Source organism: Macrotis lagotis, chromosome 6 (genome assembly GCF_037893015.1).
Source record: "Macrotis lagotis isolate mMagLag1 chromosome 6, bilby.v1.9.chrom.fasta, whole genome shotgun sequence".
In the NCBI taxonomy this organism is placed as follows: Eukaryota; Metazoa; Chordata; class Mammalia; order Peramelemorphia; family Peramelidae; genus Macrotis; species Macrotis lagotis.
In genome coordinates, this window is record NC_133663.1 from 89,052,088 (window position 1) to 89,067,162 (window position 15,075).

The 15,075-nt window shown below is 33.3% G+C and overlaps 1 protein-coding gene across 4 annotated transcripts in view; it reads left to right on the forward strand.

Moving 5' to 3' along the window:
* ALS2 (alsin Rho guanine nucleotide exchange factor ALS2) overlaps positions 1-15,075 on the forward strand; it is a 72,185-nt gene that overhangs the window by 18,303 nt on the left and 38,807 nt on the right. For all 4 annotated transcript variants that reach the window (XM_074191643.1, XM_074191640.1, XM_074191641.1 and 1 more), the window contains exons 5-13: positions 151-319; positions 3,094-3,190; positions 4,120-4,197; positions 5,787-5,963; positions 9,003-9,174; positions 9,492-9,672; positions 11,507-11,572; positions 12,986-13,148; positions 14,600-14,731. In XM_074191643.1, the coding sequence (XP_074047744.1) occupies positions 151-319; positions 3,094-3,190; positions 4,120-4,197; positions 5,787-5,963; positions 9,003-9,174; positions 9,492-9,672; positions 11,507-11,572; positions 12,986-13,148; positions 14,600-14,731 (1,235 nt within the window). The remainder of the gene's footprint in view (positions 1-150; positions 320-3,093; positions 3,191-4,119; positions 4,198-5,786; positions 5,964-9,002; positions 9,175-9,491; positions 9,673-11,506; positions 11,573-12,985; positions 13,149-14,599; positions 14,732-15,075) is intronic.

The following is a 15,075-nucleotide window of genomic DNA, read 5'->3' on the forward strand; positions in this document are numbered from 1 at the left end:
TCATATGACCAAATAAGTACCCACGGAATGTCCTAAAACTGATTTCTTGGACTAAAAAAGCTTGAAAGTTTTTATTTTTTTAAATAGAACAAAAACGTGAAATCTCTAGTTTGTTGAAATCCTCTATATCTGCCAATTTTATGTTCTTAGTTTCTCCCAGGCTCCTGAGAAAAGCTGCCCGGGCAAAAACACGAACAGTGGTGTTGACACCTACATATAGTGGGGAAGCAGATGCTCTCCTCCCTTCTCTAAGGACCGAAGTGTGGACTTGGGGAAAAGGAAAAGAAGGACAGCTAGGACATGGTGATGTTTTGCCTAGGTAAGGTTAATATTTAACAAACAACACTGGGTTCAATAAACATGTGAATTCAGTTTAATAAGCATTTATTATTTTTAGCCCCTTCTAAGGGCTTGGCACCGTGTTAACCACTGAGGAAGATACAAAGGTGAATTAGATATCCTCAAGGAATTTTTGTTTTAGTAATGGTTTGAATATATTTTCCTACCCATGGAAATTAATTAGATTAGTAACCTTTCTTCCTTCATTGTACCAAGTACTTTTTAAAATTTTTGTTTATTTAAGGCAATGGGGTTTAGTGATTTGCCCAAGGTCACATAGCTAGGCAATTATTGAGGCCACATTTGAAATCAGATCCTCCTGCTGTATTCACTGTGCCATCTAACTGCCCCAAAACCAAGTATTTTTAAAAATGTTTTAATTTTACAGAACAAATTTGAAATTACATTTATCAAATTTGAAATTTTTGTGGAATTCTCTTTTTTTTTAATCTATACAGGGAGACTGACTATTTTTAAATCATCTAAAACAAATTTTGAGTGAAAGCTATGGGGTTGAGAGGAAATAGTAAAATTTTCCATCCAACTAATTTAAAATTTAAGAACAAGGGATGGAGTTGAGAGAGAATAGCAAAATATTTCATCCAACTAATTTAAAGTTTAAGAATAAGGTATAGGGGGCCTCTAGGTGGCATAGTGGATAAAGCAGCAGCCCTGGAGTCAGGAGTACCTGGGTTCAAATCCGGTCCCAGACACTTAATAATTACCTAGCTGTGTGGCCTTGGGCAAGCCACTTAACCCCATTTGCCTTGCAAAAACCTTTAAAAAAAAAAGAATAAGGTATAGGATTGAGAGAGAATAGTAAAATATCCCATCCAACTGATTTAAAATTTAAGAACAAAGTATATCAACCAGTAAGCATTTATTAAGTTCTTATTATTTTCTAAACACTGTGCTAAGGTTTGGAGATAAAAATAAAAAGCATAAAGCAAAACAGTTTCCACCCTCAGATTACATTCCAATTGTATGTAAATGATAGAGGAGATAGAGGGGAAGGCACTAGGGGAGCAGTTTGGGGGACTGAAATGACTTCCTGGAGAAGGTAGTCCTTGTGTTTTAAAGAAGTTAGTGATTCTTTTGAGGGAAAGCATTTTAACAATTTAGTAAAACAACAAATAAAGTATGTGCTTCAGTGCTGTGTTATGATCAGTTAAGGAAGAGGAAACATGAAAGACAGAGAAAAGGGAAAAGTAGACAAAATTAACCAAAAAATTAGGTTCAGAAAAATTGATATAACTGATAGTCTTTTCATGGAGTAATAGGGCTTTGAAAACCCTGCAGCATTTTCACATCTGTTTTATAAATGAATTAATCTCTTAAGTATTTGTCTAGCAAACTAGATGAAATTGAACTTTTTCCAACTTAAAAAAATTTCATTAACACCATAAAAGATTTCCCTATATTCTTAAATGTGTTTCTACCAAAGGAAGATTTAATGTCTATGTGTAACTTTTCTTTTTTTTCCCCTATCTTGAGGTTTATTCATGTTAGTACATTGCTGATTGAAGATGCCATTACCTTTTGGTAATCTTAAGCAGTTGAAATTTCTAACCCCAGAAATCCAATAGATATTTGCAAAGTTATTTTTGATGATTAATTAAAGACACCGATTACACAATTTTTTTCAACTGAGAAATTTGCCTTTCAAAAGAAGTTTTTTTGATGATTTTTGTTTCATATCACAGTCATTCTAGATATATCCTTCTTCCTTCCTGTTCCAGGGATCTATACCAATATTTCTCAGTGAATTTTGTCCCATGAACCTTTTTCAATAGCAGCAAAAAAATGTTGTGAACTCCTTGAAGAGGGGGTTGTGTGTGTGTGTGTGTGTGTGTGTGTATGTATGTGTGTGTGTGTGTATGTATACACACATATATATGTATATATGTATATATAAATATATTTATAACATAACTAAGCAATATCTAAGCATTTATCATTTGAACCCTTTGACCCATGATCATCCACTCAATGGAAACCATTGTTCTATCCAATAAGCTTTGCTTTCTATTAAATATTAACCAAAAAAATTTAACAAAACCAATTGGCACATCTGGTATCTTTGACAACTTGTGCAGCATTCTGTACCTTTAATGTAACTTTCCCTTTTTGTGTTCCATATTTACATTAATTTGTTTTTATGGTAATTTCCATATTTTTGATATCTTGGATATCATATCCTTATCAAATATTTTCTATAAAGATTCCACCACCACCATCCCCCAATTGTCAGTTTTCCTTTGTATATTAGTTACATTGATTTTATTTGGTTAAAGAAAAGTAACTAAACTCACTAAATTAGAAAATAGATTGGATGTTAGGTTTATGGGTAGGTAAATGGGATCCAAATTCAAAATAATTAGATCTTGTCTATTAGCTCTAAAGAATAGGAGAAACAATAAAATAACTTTTTACAGGTCCTAACTCTTTTCCTCCCCAATGTGCATTTCCTTTTTGTAACAAAGACTGTGTTAATTTGAATCATATCTTGTTTTAAATTACAGGAATAAGTTACCTACTGCCTAATCAAACACAAAGTTAATAATTTGACTGAAAACCTTATAACATAGATTCAAGAAAATATTTTGTTCTTTAGCTGTTTGACCCTTCAGTATGTTTTTTTAATAGTCTATTTCCTGGAGTTATTCTGGTATTTGAGATAGGCTAGGACTCTGTTTTTCATTTGATTCTTCTTCAATTTTAGTCTTAAAATTGTGGGTTTTTGTGGTTTTCCAGGCTTCAACCATTATGTGTAAAATGTCTAGATGGTAAAGAAGTAATTCATCTGGCAGCTGGTAGTCATCATTCCCTTGCTCTAACTGCTAAATCCCAGGTATGAGAAGAATTACTATATGTTAATTTTATTTGAAGAATTAGATTTGAACTATTGACATAGAAAATATCATAGAAATTACAGCATATTTCCTTTATTTTCCAGAAAATTTGGCTATGCATGAGACTAACCATATGTTCTATGGAAAGTAGAGAGATTATATACCCATGGTTGTTAGGGAATATTTATCAACTCAAGTTAGTCATTTGAGGTTTTTGTTTAGAGTAGTAGAGAGGGAAAGAACCGTTAATTAAGAAACTAAAAAGAATATTCTAAAGTCTTTGTTATACAGTAATAAACCTTAAATTGATGTCCATATCTGTAGCTAAATCAGAACAAGATAGTTTGTAGGTATTGTCAGTTGCCTAACCAAATTTAGAAAATTAATCTTTAAATTAGTTTAAAGACTATTCAGATTGACCACCAGACTATTTTCTTCTTTAGAAGCTTAAAATGAACTTCATATCTTTTAGATCTTTAACTTAAATTTCTTCTACTGTTATCTCTCTTTTGTCCTTAGTGAACATAGAAATGGTGCTTGTCATTGCTATGGTAAAATGTTCATATTAGAGACTCTTGGCTTAGCCAATTCTTTCATTTTAGACAGTTGAGAGGCAAACATTGTTTTGCTTGCCATATTTTAAAAAATGGATTTATTTGTAATATTTCTATAAGGCAGCATGACATAGTGGGAAGAACCCTGGACTTTTAAAAAATCATTATTCTGCTGAGGGTAGGTAGGACCCTAGGACTTCATTAGTTTGCCAAACAATTTCAAAACCAAAAAAAGTAGAGAATTCCTGTTCTAGAGAATGGAAACATAAGAAGAATATGCCTGAGTAACCTTATTTTGTTCATGTTAACTATTATCATAAATGAAATATGTTGTATCTGATTCATATTAATAATTTTTTTATTTTTTCTGACAGGTTTACTCATGGGGTAGTAATACTTTTGGCCAACTTGGTCATTTAGATTTTCCAACTACAGTTCCTCGTCTTGCAAAGGTATTTTAATATCTTTGAGAATTTCTTTTCCTTTTTCATTTTTATTTTTAGCTCCAAATTCTCTCCCACTCATTGAGAAGGCAAGAAATATGCTGACATATTTACATATTTCCATGTTAGCCATGTTCCATAAAAAAAAAACAAGAAAAATAAAAGAAAATCTGCTTCATTATGTTCTCAGAGTTCCTCAGTTCTCCCTCTTTGGAGGTTGATAGAATTTTTCTCATGAGTCCTTTGGATTTGTTGTGGATTATTGTTTTAATCAAGAGTAAGTCACAATCTTGCTGCTATTGTTTTCCTGTTTCTGCTCATTTCCCTTTGTGACAGTTCATATAAATCTTCCTAGGTTTTTCTGAAAGCATCCTCTTCATCATTTCATCAGTGCAGTGGTATTCTATTACAATCATATACCACAATTGTTCAGCCATTCCACTGTTGATTGGTATCCTCTTGGTTTTCAATTCTTTGTAACCACAAAAAAAGCTGTTATAAACATTTTTGTAGGAAAGAGCTTAAAGTTTTTATTTTTGAGCAAAGTTATTTGAGGGGTGGGAAGGAGGATTAGATTTGAATCAACTTTTATAAATAAGAAACTGTCCTTTCTCGTTTTGTTTCATTTTTTTAAAAAAAGAACACATAGTGATTCCAGGGATCAGAAATTGAAATGAGGTCATGCCAGGTGTTAGATTGTAAGAAGACAGGATTAAAAAATCCAATGATATAAGCCAGACTCCAAGGGATCTTGTGCTGGCAAGAAATCATAGCCAGGTGGTCAGTCACTAGGAAATGTTATTCAAGTACCATAATTCCAGAGGATGGAATTGAGTCCAGAGTCCAGGTTGTCATACAAGAGAAGTCAGGTGTAGTAGAGTAGTTTACCAACAGACTGAACAGTTTCTTCATCCCTTTAATTCTGTATAGACAGACATGGTAGTTCACAGGCAGGCTAGAAGAACTATTCCTGAGGTTGAACACAAATGGGTCAATTCAGTTAATCAACTTTTATTAAAAACCTATTCATATGTCTTCATAAATGAAATGTGTTGTATCTGATTCATATTATTAATTTTATTAGTTTTCATTTCATTATGAAGACATATGCATAAGGGAGCAAAGGGAGTTTGGATTATTGCTTCTAGATCAAAGGCACACTCTTCCCTGATCTGGCTTTATGCTTCCTGTGCAGTGTGGTCAGAAAAGATAGCCAGTCTGCCCTGGCACACAGGCGAGCAGGGTTCAATAAGCGCTCTTCTGTAACAGGCAGAGGGCTAGGTCTTCTAACATAGTGAAACTGAGTTGAAACTCCTCAAATTCTGTGGTTAAGATTGTGATAGAAGTTCTTTTTTTTTTTAATATATAAGGTAAATAAAAGGACTTGCAAAGAGATTCCTTCTTTTGCAGCTCATACCAAATTTTTTTGTACTATATTTGGCTAAATACATTGTTTAGAGACCTGCTTTTTGAATGCAGTGAGTATTTTTGCCGTTGCTGAAACCAGTATATCATAAAGATAATTTCCTTATTTGATCTAAAACAGAAGTTCTAACTAACATTGATCTGAAATTGAAAATAATTCTCTCTAATTATAGGTATGCAATGAAAATGGAATCTGGAGTATAGCTGCTGGGCATGATTATTCCCTTTTTTTAGCAGACACAGATGATTTCCAGCCTGGATTGTATTATAGTGGCCGGCAAGAACCTGTAGAAAGTGATAATCTTAGTACTTGTACAAAGACTTCAACTCTACTAGTATCTTGTAGTAAGGTAAGTTCATCATAGAATAGGAATATTAGTAAATAATTGTTGTTGTTGTTGTTGAGTCTTATGTCCGATTCTTTGTGACCCTATTTGGCTTTTCTTGGTAAAGTGGTTTGCCATTTCCTGTTCCAGCTCCTTTTACAAAGATGATAAAACTGAGGCAGATAGTTAAATGACTTGCCCAGGGGCATGCAGCTATTAAGTGTCTGAGGCTGGATTTGAACTCAGCTCTTTCTGACCCCAGACCTGGCGCTCTATCCACTGTACCACCTAACTTCCTCTAATAGTAATAATAATAGCTTATGAGATTCTAATAGTTCATAAAGCATTTTACATATATTATGTCATTTGTTAAAAAAAAATGAGGCATAAGTACTACAGGCATAATTCTCATTTTAATGGATGAGGAAATAGAAGTATACAAAGATTAAATGACTTGTCTGTGGTCCACATGGAGTAATTGGAGTCAGGAAAGGAATGTTTAAATTTCTTGCCTGATCAGCCCAGCCTTCTTTCTTTACAATTGTTGATGTTTTATATGCAAGAAATAAATTTATGCCTTGGACAATAGTTCATCATTGAAGGGGGGTAGGGAGAGAAGAAGAGAGGGAGGGAGATAGAAAAAGAGGGAGGAAGGGAGGGAAAGGGAGAGTGAAGGAGAGGGAGAGGGAGGGGAGAGAAAAAAAGGGACATGGGGTGGGGGGGAGGAATGGAGGGAAGGAGTGGAGAGAGACAGACAGAACCTCATGTTAGAAAGTGCTCTGATAACATACCTGATGGAACATTGATTACTGACTTATTCTCTCACTGTTCCCGTTGTCTTCTCCCCTGCCTTTCCTCCCCCAATTATTTTACATCATATCTCTTTCTATTTAATATTTCATATTACTTTGCTTCCTCATTTCTTCTCTAAACAATTTACTCCCTCAGCCTACTTTTTTTCATATTTCTCTTCCCTGATAATACCAGTCTTCTCAAAATTAAAATTTGCACTAAAAATAGTGTAGTTTGCTAAGTATCTACTTTGTACCATTGAGAATACAAAGACAAAAGTGGAACAAAACCTTACCTGTTAGGGACTGTTGTGTGGGAGAGCACTGTAAACTATTATCACCTGATGTCCTTGAGCACCAGAGCCTCCTTTTACTAAGTCCCACAGGAGTGGGAGTGGATTAAGGGACTAGAAAGGATATTTAAGCACTGGTATTTGGTTCAATAAACGGAGACCTTGGTGTACAAAGGGAGAACTTGTCATCCTTGTCTCCTGCCCTTCAAAGCTTGCTTGTGAAAGGATTGAGGGAGTCCAGAAAGGGACTCAATATATGAGTCAGAACAGGACTCAACACTTAGCCTTGAGGAACTTACATTCTAACAAGAGGAGACAGTCTGTACATGTATAAACATCTATTTTTAAAAAATTAACAGGCATCTATCCTCCTTCCTTCTCATCTTCTCCTTTTACCTTCACCCCCTGAAAAAGAAGAACAAATCTCCTGCACCAAATATTCATAAGTCAAGCAGAACTACTACTCCCATTGACCTTGTCTAAAAATGTCTTAGCCTCTATGTCTAGTTATGCATTTTTAACTCATTAGTCCTCTAGAATGAGTTACCTGTTAAGTCTAAAAATTGTTTTTACAAATTGTTATGGTTTAAATTATTCTGGTTCTACTCACTTTGCTCTATGTCAGTTCAAAATGTGATTCTATTGTGCCCCTGAATTATGGGAGAAAATAAATTCACCTGAATTCCTTTCCTTTTCTTCCCTAAGGTAAATTCCCCCCCCCTTCAATATACTTCTTTTTTTTCTTTTAAGATTACCATAACATGACAAAATTACTTCCAGGCTATCCATCTTATTTGACTCCCTTTGTGACACCCTGCTACTTCTTAGGGCTTGGCTGAATTGTCTTTATGCCATCCAGTGACATCTATAACCATAGTGTAATACTACTAATGGCACTGATGACTAAATATGTTTCTGATCCCTAAATCAGAATGCTGACCTAACCTAACAACAGATATCCCAGTAAACTTGCAGCTGAGTTTTAGGCTCACTATAAAAATGATAGTTTATAGGCTACAATAGAACTGAAGAAACCTTAGAGATCTAGTCTGAATTCCTCATTTTACAAATGAGGAAACAAGGCGCAGTGAGGTGAAGTGCCTTAAGACACGTTATAACTAAGTAAAAACATGGGATTAAAATTCCAGTCCTTCTTAGAATATCTGATATTTCCCTTTGCTCCTCTCCAAAGTAATCAGGGTAGAATAACTGCTGCAGTCAGTACTACTACCTGAAGTATGAGAGAGTTATATTTTTATTTCTTTTCAAGAAAGAAATTCTCTGGGGTGTCTAGGTGGCATGGTAGATAGAGCACTAGCCTTGGAGTCAGGAGTACCTGAGTTCAAATCCAGCCTCAGACACTTAGGCGTGTGGCCTTGGGCAAGCCACTTAAACCCCATTTGCCTTCCAAAAACCTATAAAAAAAAAAAGAAAGAAAGAAATGCTCTTATTGAAGGGAAATTATACTCAGGAATTCCCTCCTGTTTCCCCTTCAGTGTTGTCAGCTTAAATATTCAGATGTGATGTGATTCTTTATGAAAAGACGTAAACCACTATGATAGCCCATTTATATTTTATCATACATAGTAAGATTTTTTTCCCATGATTTTTGCAATTTCACTTCTGAGACATCTCACTCTGTCTATTTTTATGCTGTTCCTCAGTCTAGTGGAAGAGGTGGATTTGTGATTCAAAAGAAGTGGTATGGTTTAATGGACAGAGAGAACTGACCCAGAGTCACATCACTGATTTCATATCACCTTTCTAACCCACCTGGGCTATACCCAGACCAGTCACTCAACTTTTTAGTGGTTCATGCAATTTTCTAAGACTTTGAATTCAGGGGAAGACAGTTTCCTTATAGGGGAATTATAAGCACTAGTAAAATCATAGATCTGGATGAAAAAAGACAGTTTTAAAATTCTTACCTTGAGCAAATGATATTCAGCCTATAATCATGTCCTATTCTTTTTCTTCAGCTTGGGTACATAAGCAGTGTGACAGCAGGGAAGGACAGCTGCCTAGCATTGGTGGACAAAAATATTATGGGATATATTGCCAGTCTGCATGAGTTGGCTACCACAGAAAGAAGATTCTACTCAAAACTAAGTGATATTAAATCCCAGATTCTCAGACCCCTTCTAGGTTTAGGTAAGTGGTAATACCCCAAATTCTCCGTGTTCTAATTTTTAAAAATAATTTTTATTATATATATATATACATATATATATATATATATGTTTGTGTGTGTGTGTATATATAATTTTATGTGATTTATTATGTAGATAATTTTAGTAGATTTACTGAAGTTTTGATTTATATCTTTTTCTCATTCTTATTTGAATTTACTTATACATATTTACTTATATTATTTATACTTTTAGCTATCATATTTAAATTTATGAATGTATAATTTGAATGATTTATAAGCATTTGTTGAAAATTATTCTAATTACCCATTGTTACAGAAAACTTGGGCACTACCACCATAGTCCAGCTGTTGCAGGAGGTAGCAAGCAGATTCAGCAAGCTGTGTTACCTGATTGGTCAGCATGGAGCTTCACTGAGCAGCTTCCTTCATGGGATTAAGGAAGCCAGGAGTTTGGCCATCTTGAAGCATGCAAGTCTCTTCTTGGATAGTTATACAGAGCAAGTATCCAGTCCTGTGTCATATTCAATCTCTGCAGGGTTATTCCTCCAAGGAGAATAGCTCCTTAATCAGAAGAAACTAGATTAGGGAAAGTGACAGAAGGTAATATAAATTGCAAAACACTACTTTAATTTTAAGCCACCTATTGTTTTGCAATACTAAAATTTAGTTTTCTTTAGAAGGGAGAGGTATAAGGACTACATTTTTATGATGATTAAAAAAATGAAGACTTTGGTTTTGAAAAGCATTTCTTCCAAAAAATTTATACTGTATCATAATATTATAGATGATGCCAAAAATGCTAAATATAGACACAGTGTACCTAACAATCAAAAGGAACAATTCTGTTCTATTCAGTGAATTATTCAAATTTGGAAAGATAGCCAATTTTACAAATGCCTATGAATGAATTGGGTATGTGTCTTGTTCTTTTTCTAAAATCAAGTAAAGTTTAAGACGGAGATACATTTTAAGTCTTCGTTGTTTTTCAGAAGCCTCCAAATGGATTTAGCAATTTTTTAACTTGAAATTTTTCTTTTGCCTTATTTATATCAACAATTTACCAGGTGAAATTAAAAACATTTATCTCTTTACTGGATTGATAGTAGAAGTCCTTTCAAAGTCTGAACATTGGACTTTCTGTTGTCTCACAGAGCTTTTTAGAATCAAATAAATAATGTCTTTCATGTGGTTTTTGTTTGTTTTAAGCAAAACTGACGATTAAAATTAAGTTTATTGGAAAGTTTTACTTGGTGGGCAAATTCCCCAAGTAGCGCATTAGCTTATTTTCTTTTTAAGCTCATCATAGACAAGAAAATTCCATTTTAGTATCAATGACTTGAAAAGATTATAATATGTTCTCTGGACACACTCAGCAATATGAACTTAATGTTGTTTCTTTACCATTCTGTAAGAAGTTCTACTTGTAACTAGAAGAGTTTGAATTTTTTCTTTATTATCTGCTTAATGTAATTGTTTTGTTTTTTCTACTAATTCTTAATTGATATTTTTAGTATCCATTATTTTTAAAGAGTTAGTAAGATGGCACAGTGGCTAGAGAACCTGAGCTCAAATCCAACCTCAGGCACTTAACTAGTTGTGTGACCTTGGACAAGACATTGAGCCTCTGTCTTTTCCAGTTTCTTCTTATGTAGTGGTGATGATAATAGCGCATACCTCCCAGGATGTTGTGAGAATAAAATGAGATAATATTTGGAAAGACTTTCACAAACTTTGAAGCACTATACAAATGCTAGTTATTATTATCAATTTATTTCACTTTGCTTTCAGTTTTGTTTTTTTATATACCAGGACTTAAGTAGCAGATTGTATGGATAAAAACATGCCACATTCTATAAATAATTCCTAAATTCATATAAATTAGTTTTGTTGATAAGTTTCAAACAGTTTTTTTGAATCCCATTTTTATTATTCCTTTCCAAAGAAATTTTAATAGGGAGAACCAAAATTAATATACAATATTTAGATTAAAGTTTACTTTCAGAAGTTAGTTTCTCATCTTTTAATCTTCTGTGTAGTGATGTTCATATATAAATGTAACTACATTATTGTATTAACTCTAGTTCTTAGATATGTTTCAGATATGTTTAAATTTTCAGTGTTAATTATATGTTTTTTTCCTCTTGATTACTTAATAGCAAATGAGTGGCCTACCTACCCTACCACTAACAAATACCCAAACACTCATAAATGTCGGCATTGTAACATTTTAAAAACTTTTAATAGGTGAAGCATCAAGAGAAATAACTATCTTTTAAGCTGTTAAAATTCTGATCTTAACTGTAATATGTTTATTTTTCTTATTTGTTAAAGATATTGCACATCTATAACAAATTTTATGGTTATGGGAGGATTCCAACTTCTTGCCAAGCCAGCTATGTAAGTAAATACATCTCTCCCAATATTTATTTTAAAAACAAGAGATGCTTTGATATGAAAATCTTTTTTTATTCTCAACTGGGACATTACCTTTTTTTCAAAAATTCTTGTTAGTTAATCCTTTGGCTAAAGGTTAACTTTGTACTGTGTCTTTTGCACAATATGCCTTTATGCTCAAAGGAATTTGGGCATTTTTTTTATATTGCATATGATTTATATTACTATAGTACATTTAATCTAAATTGAATCTCTGAATTTGGACTTTAGAATGTCCTTTTCTTCTCAAATAACATGTATCTATTCTTGTTGAGTATGAGGTCAAACAGAAGTTATTTCAGTTTGTTCTCATTTATTAGTATTTGGAGCATGTAAGTTTACAACATGATTGTTATACATTTCTTCTGAAAATTGTTAATTCATGTATTTTGACCATTTTCTGGTACTTACCTCATGATTTTCAGTTAGCCACATGTCTTGTATCAGAATTTTGTCAGAATTACTGGATTCAAATATATTTTTTTCCTTTAATGAGTTTCCCTTATTCTATCCATATTAATTTTCTTTGATAAAAAATTTGTAATCATGATTACAAATTACTAAGGAAAGGTGTTCAAGTACTATTGGGAAAACTGAAAAGCCAGTAGGCTGAAAATAACATTAGATCTTGCATTATATATTATATTCAGATTTCAAATGGATATTGTATCTAATTTAAAAAAGATGTGAGGAAACAGAATGAGTTATGACATGGGAGAGATTTTATAATCAAAGAAGACATAGAGAAAATCATAAGTAAAAGTTTCAATACAATCATATTTTCAGTAAATTGTATTTTCTCAGCTTTTTTAAGGCAGACTAAGATTTGCCAGAAGAATGAATTCTGAGATTTCTTCTTTCAGGTCTAATCATATGTATGAATTACCAAACTAAATGTTTTTTTAAAAAACTACTTAGAAGATTCCCATTTTATTTTAGGTAATGCTTTGCTAAACATGTCTTCCTTGATTTTAAAGAATAGTATGATATTAAGTATTCCGATCTATCAACTTTTGTATAATTTAGCCAGCCAACTTACATCACAAACAAAAAAAACTTTATTAAAATAAAATTAGTGCTATGTAATTATTTCTGAAGAGATTAATTTCTTGAAGTTTATCAGTATTGAAAACATACAAACAAGTTCTGAACTTAAAAAATTCTTGTCATTACTGCCAACTAAATTTTTTTGAACACAACTCTTCTAGTGATATCAGGGGTTAGTCAGTTGTGATTTTTACTTTTCTTCCACAGCTTCAATGTGTCACATTATAAATTTCACAGTAAGGACAAAAAGATATTTTTCTTGTGCCAGTGAATATATACAAAATAGGCTTTCAAATAACTTGTTGGATAAATAAATCTCTCTTTCTCTAGTGACTTCTTAAATAAAAACCAGGAGTTATTACAAGATTTATCAGAGGTGAATGATGAAAATATCCAATTGGTGGAAGTGCTGAACACTTTGTTTTTTTTGCCAATCAGACGCCTTCATAATTATGCTCGAGTTTTGCTAAAACTTGCTACTTGTTTTGAAGTGGTAAGCTCTTTCTTTGGATTTATCTAAGAACTTGGAATCCTAGTTCCTTTTCTGTATTTGTACTCTGCTTCCACACGGCCACTAATTAGACTAAGTTGATCCTGATTTTTTCATGGCTAAATGTAACCTAATGATGACAAACATAATTCTTAGTAACTGCAGATTTCTTTTAATTATGTCTCTCATCTTAGCCCTAAAAGGTCATTTTATACAAATGATGTCTTTGTAGCTCAGACCTCATTAAAATGTATACTATTCTTCACCCATTCTTCTCTGAAAAAGAGAATGGGGTGGCACCTCCTTCCAAACCTCTAGGCTTCCACCCTCTAGGCTACAAGTCACAATGTAGGTCAGATGCATGCTGAACTTCACCTCAACACCAGATCTCCAGAGACCTGAAGGAATCTGAACTAGATCAGCTTTCATTATTATAAAAATTAACAGTGTCCCATCTTCAGAACTGGATGTGGTCTAAATGGTTTGGTACTAGTCTGGAGAAGCCATGACTTCAATGTTATTCTAGTAGGGCTTTAGATCAGCTGTGGTCTTGTGATCTGTACCCTACTTCAGAAAGTTCTAATTCTTTTAGAATGACCCTTTAACCACCTTTTCTTTGGGGCTTTTGCTTTTCGCTCCCCTCAAGACCTATTGTCATCCAATATTTTAATACTGAGGATGCAACCAAGGGCATCTTCTACTAACTCAGCTTTGAAATCCTCATCTATCAATAATGACTGAACTGCTCAAACATTAAATAAGAAATATTATACCGGACAGCCTCACAAGTTGTCATTTTGACATTCAATTTAATGGAAGCCTTTCCTGGATGAGTGTGTCCTTTCTTTTTGCTAAAATTGCTTCTGAAACAATTGTCTTTAAAGTATTTACAAGTTTCTGACTTTTCATGAAATACCACCTATTTGAAGTTATTTCCCATAAGTTGTCTTTATTACTACTATCTTTGCTTAAACCAAAATAGATCTTGTTTTTACTTTCATTACTATCTGGTGCCTAATCAAATTTCAGAAACCTAGGTAACTAACTTTATGAGGTTTGAGTTACTTCCCACCACCTCATCTTTTTTACCTCAAGACCCTCTCCTCTTGTTCCTCAGTCAGTATCTCTTTACTCAGAATATATCTCCTGATTCTTCCTTTTTCTTCTGCTTTCCTTTCTGACAAATACCTATCAGAAAGAGTACCTTCTTCTTTTTCCCTCAGGTTATCTTTCTACTTCATACTAATAACTGCCTAATAGAATTTATTATTTCTGACAATTGATATCTAAAATATAGCCAACTCCATTCAAATTCCAATACCTCTTTGGGAAACCATGTTCTTAATATGAATTGTCTCCCTAAAGTAAATTCTATATTCAAACTGCCTCTGTTGGCTTCGATTTGGCAATGACTGGTTCACATTCTTATTTTTTTCTTAATTGTTGACCTTTAGACATCTCCAGAGTACCAGAAACTGCAGGATTCCAGCTCTTGTTATGAGACTCTTGCTCTCCATCTCGGCAGGAAAAGGAAGGAAGCAGAATACACACTGGGCTTCTGGAAGACCTTCCCTGGGAAAATGACGGTACAGCACCTGCTGTCACACCTTGCAAACAGCAGGCATTTTCATAATTACTGTTGTAATTTTCTTCACCCCATTCCCCACTGTTTATGATGATAATGCTACAATGACATTTTCCCAATATACCTAAATCTCATAGCAATAGATGTTTTATGTTTCTATCAATTTCATTTTTTTCTTGGCAGTCAGTTTAATTTCACACATTTTTTCATTTGGCCTCTATGAATTTTTTATTTTTCTCTGATCTCTGATTTTTTTTGAATTCCCCCTAGATGTAATTTGTTATTTTACATTTGATTAGTACATCTTACTTGTGCTAATAAATAAATCTTATTTTTTCTTTTGGA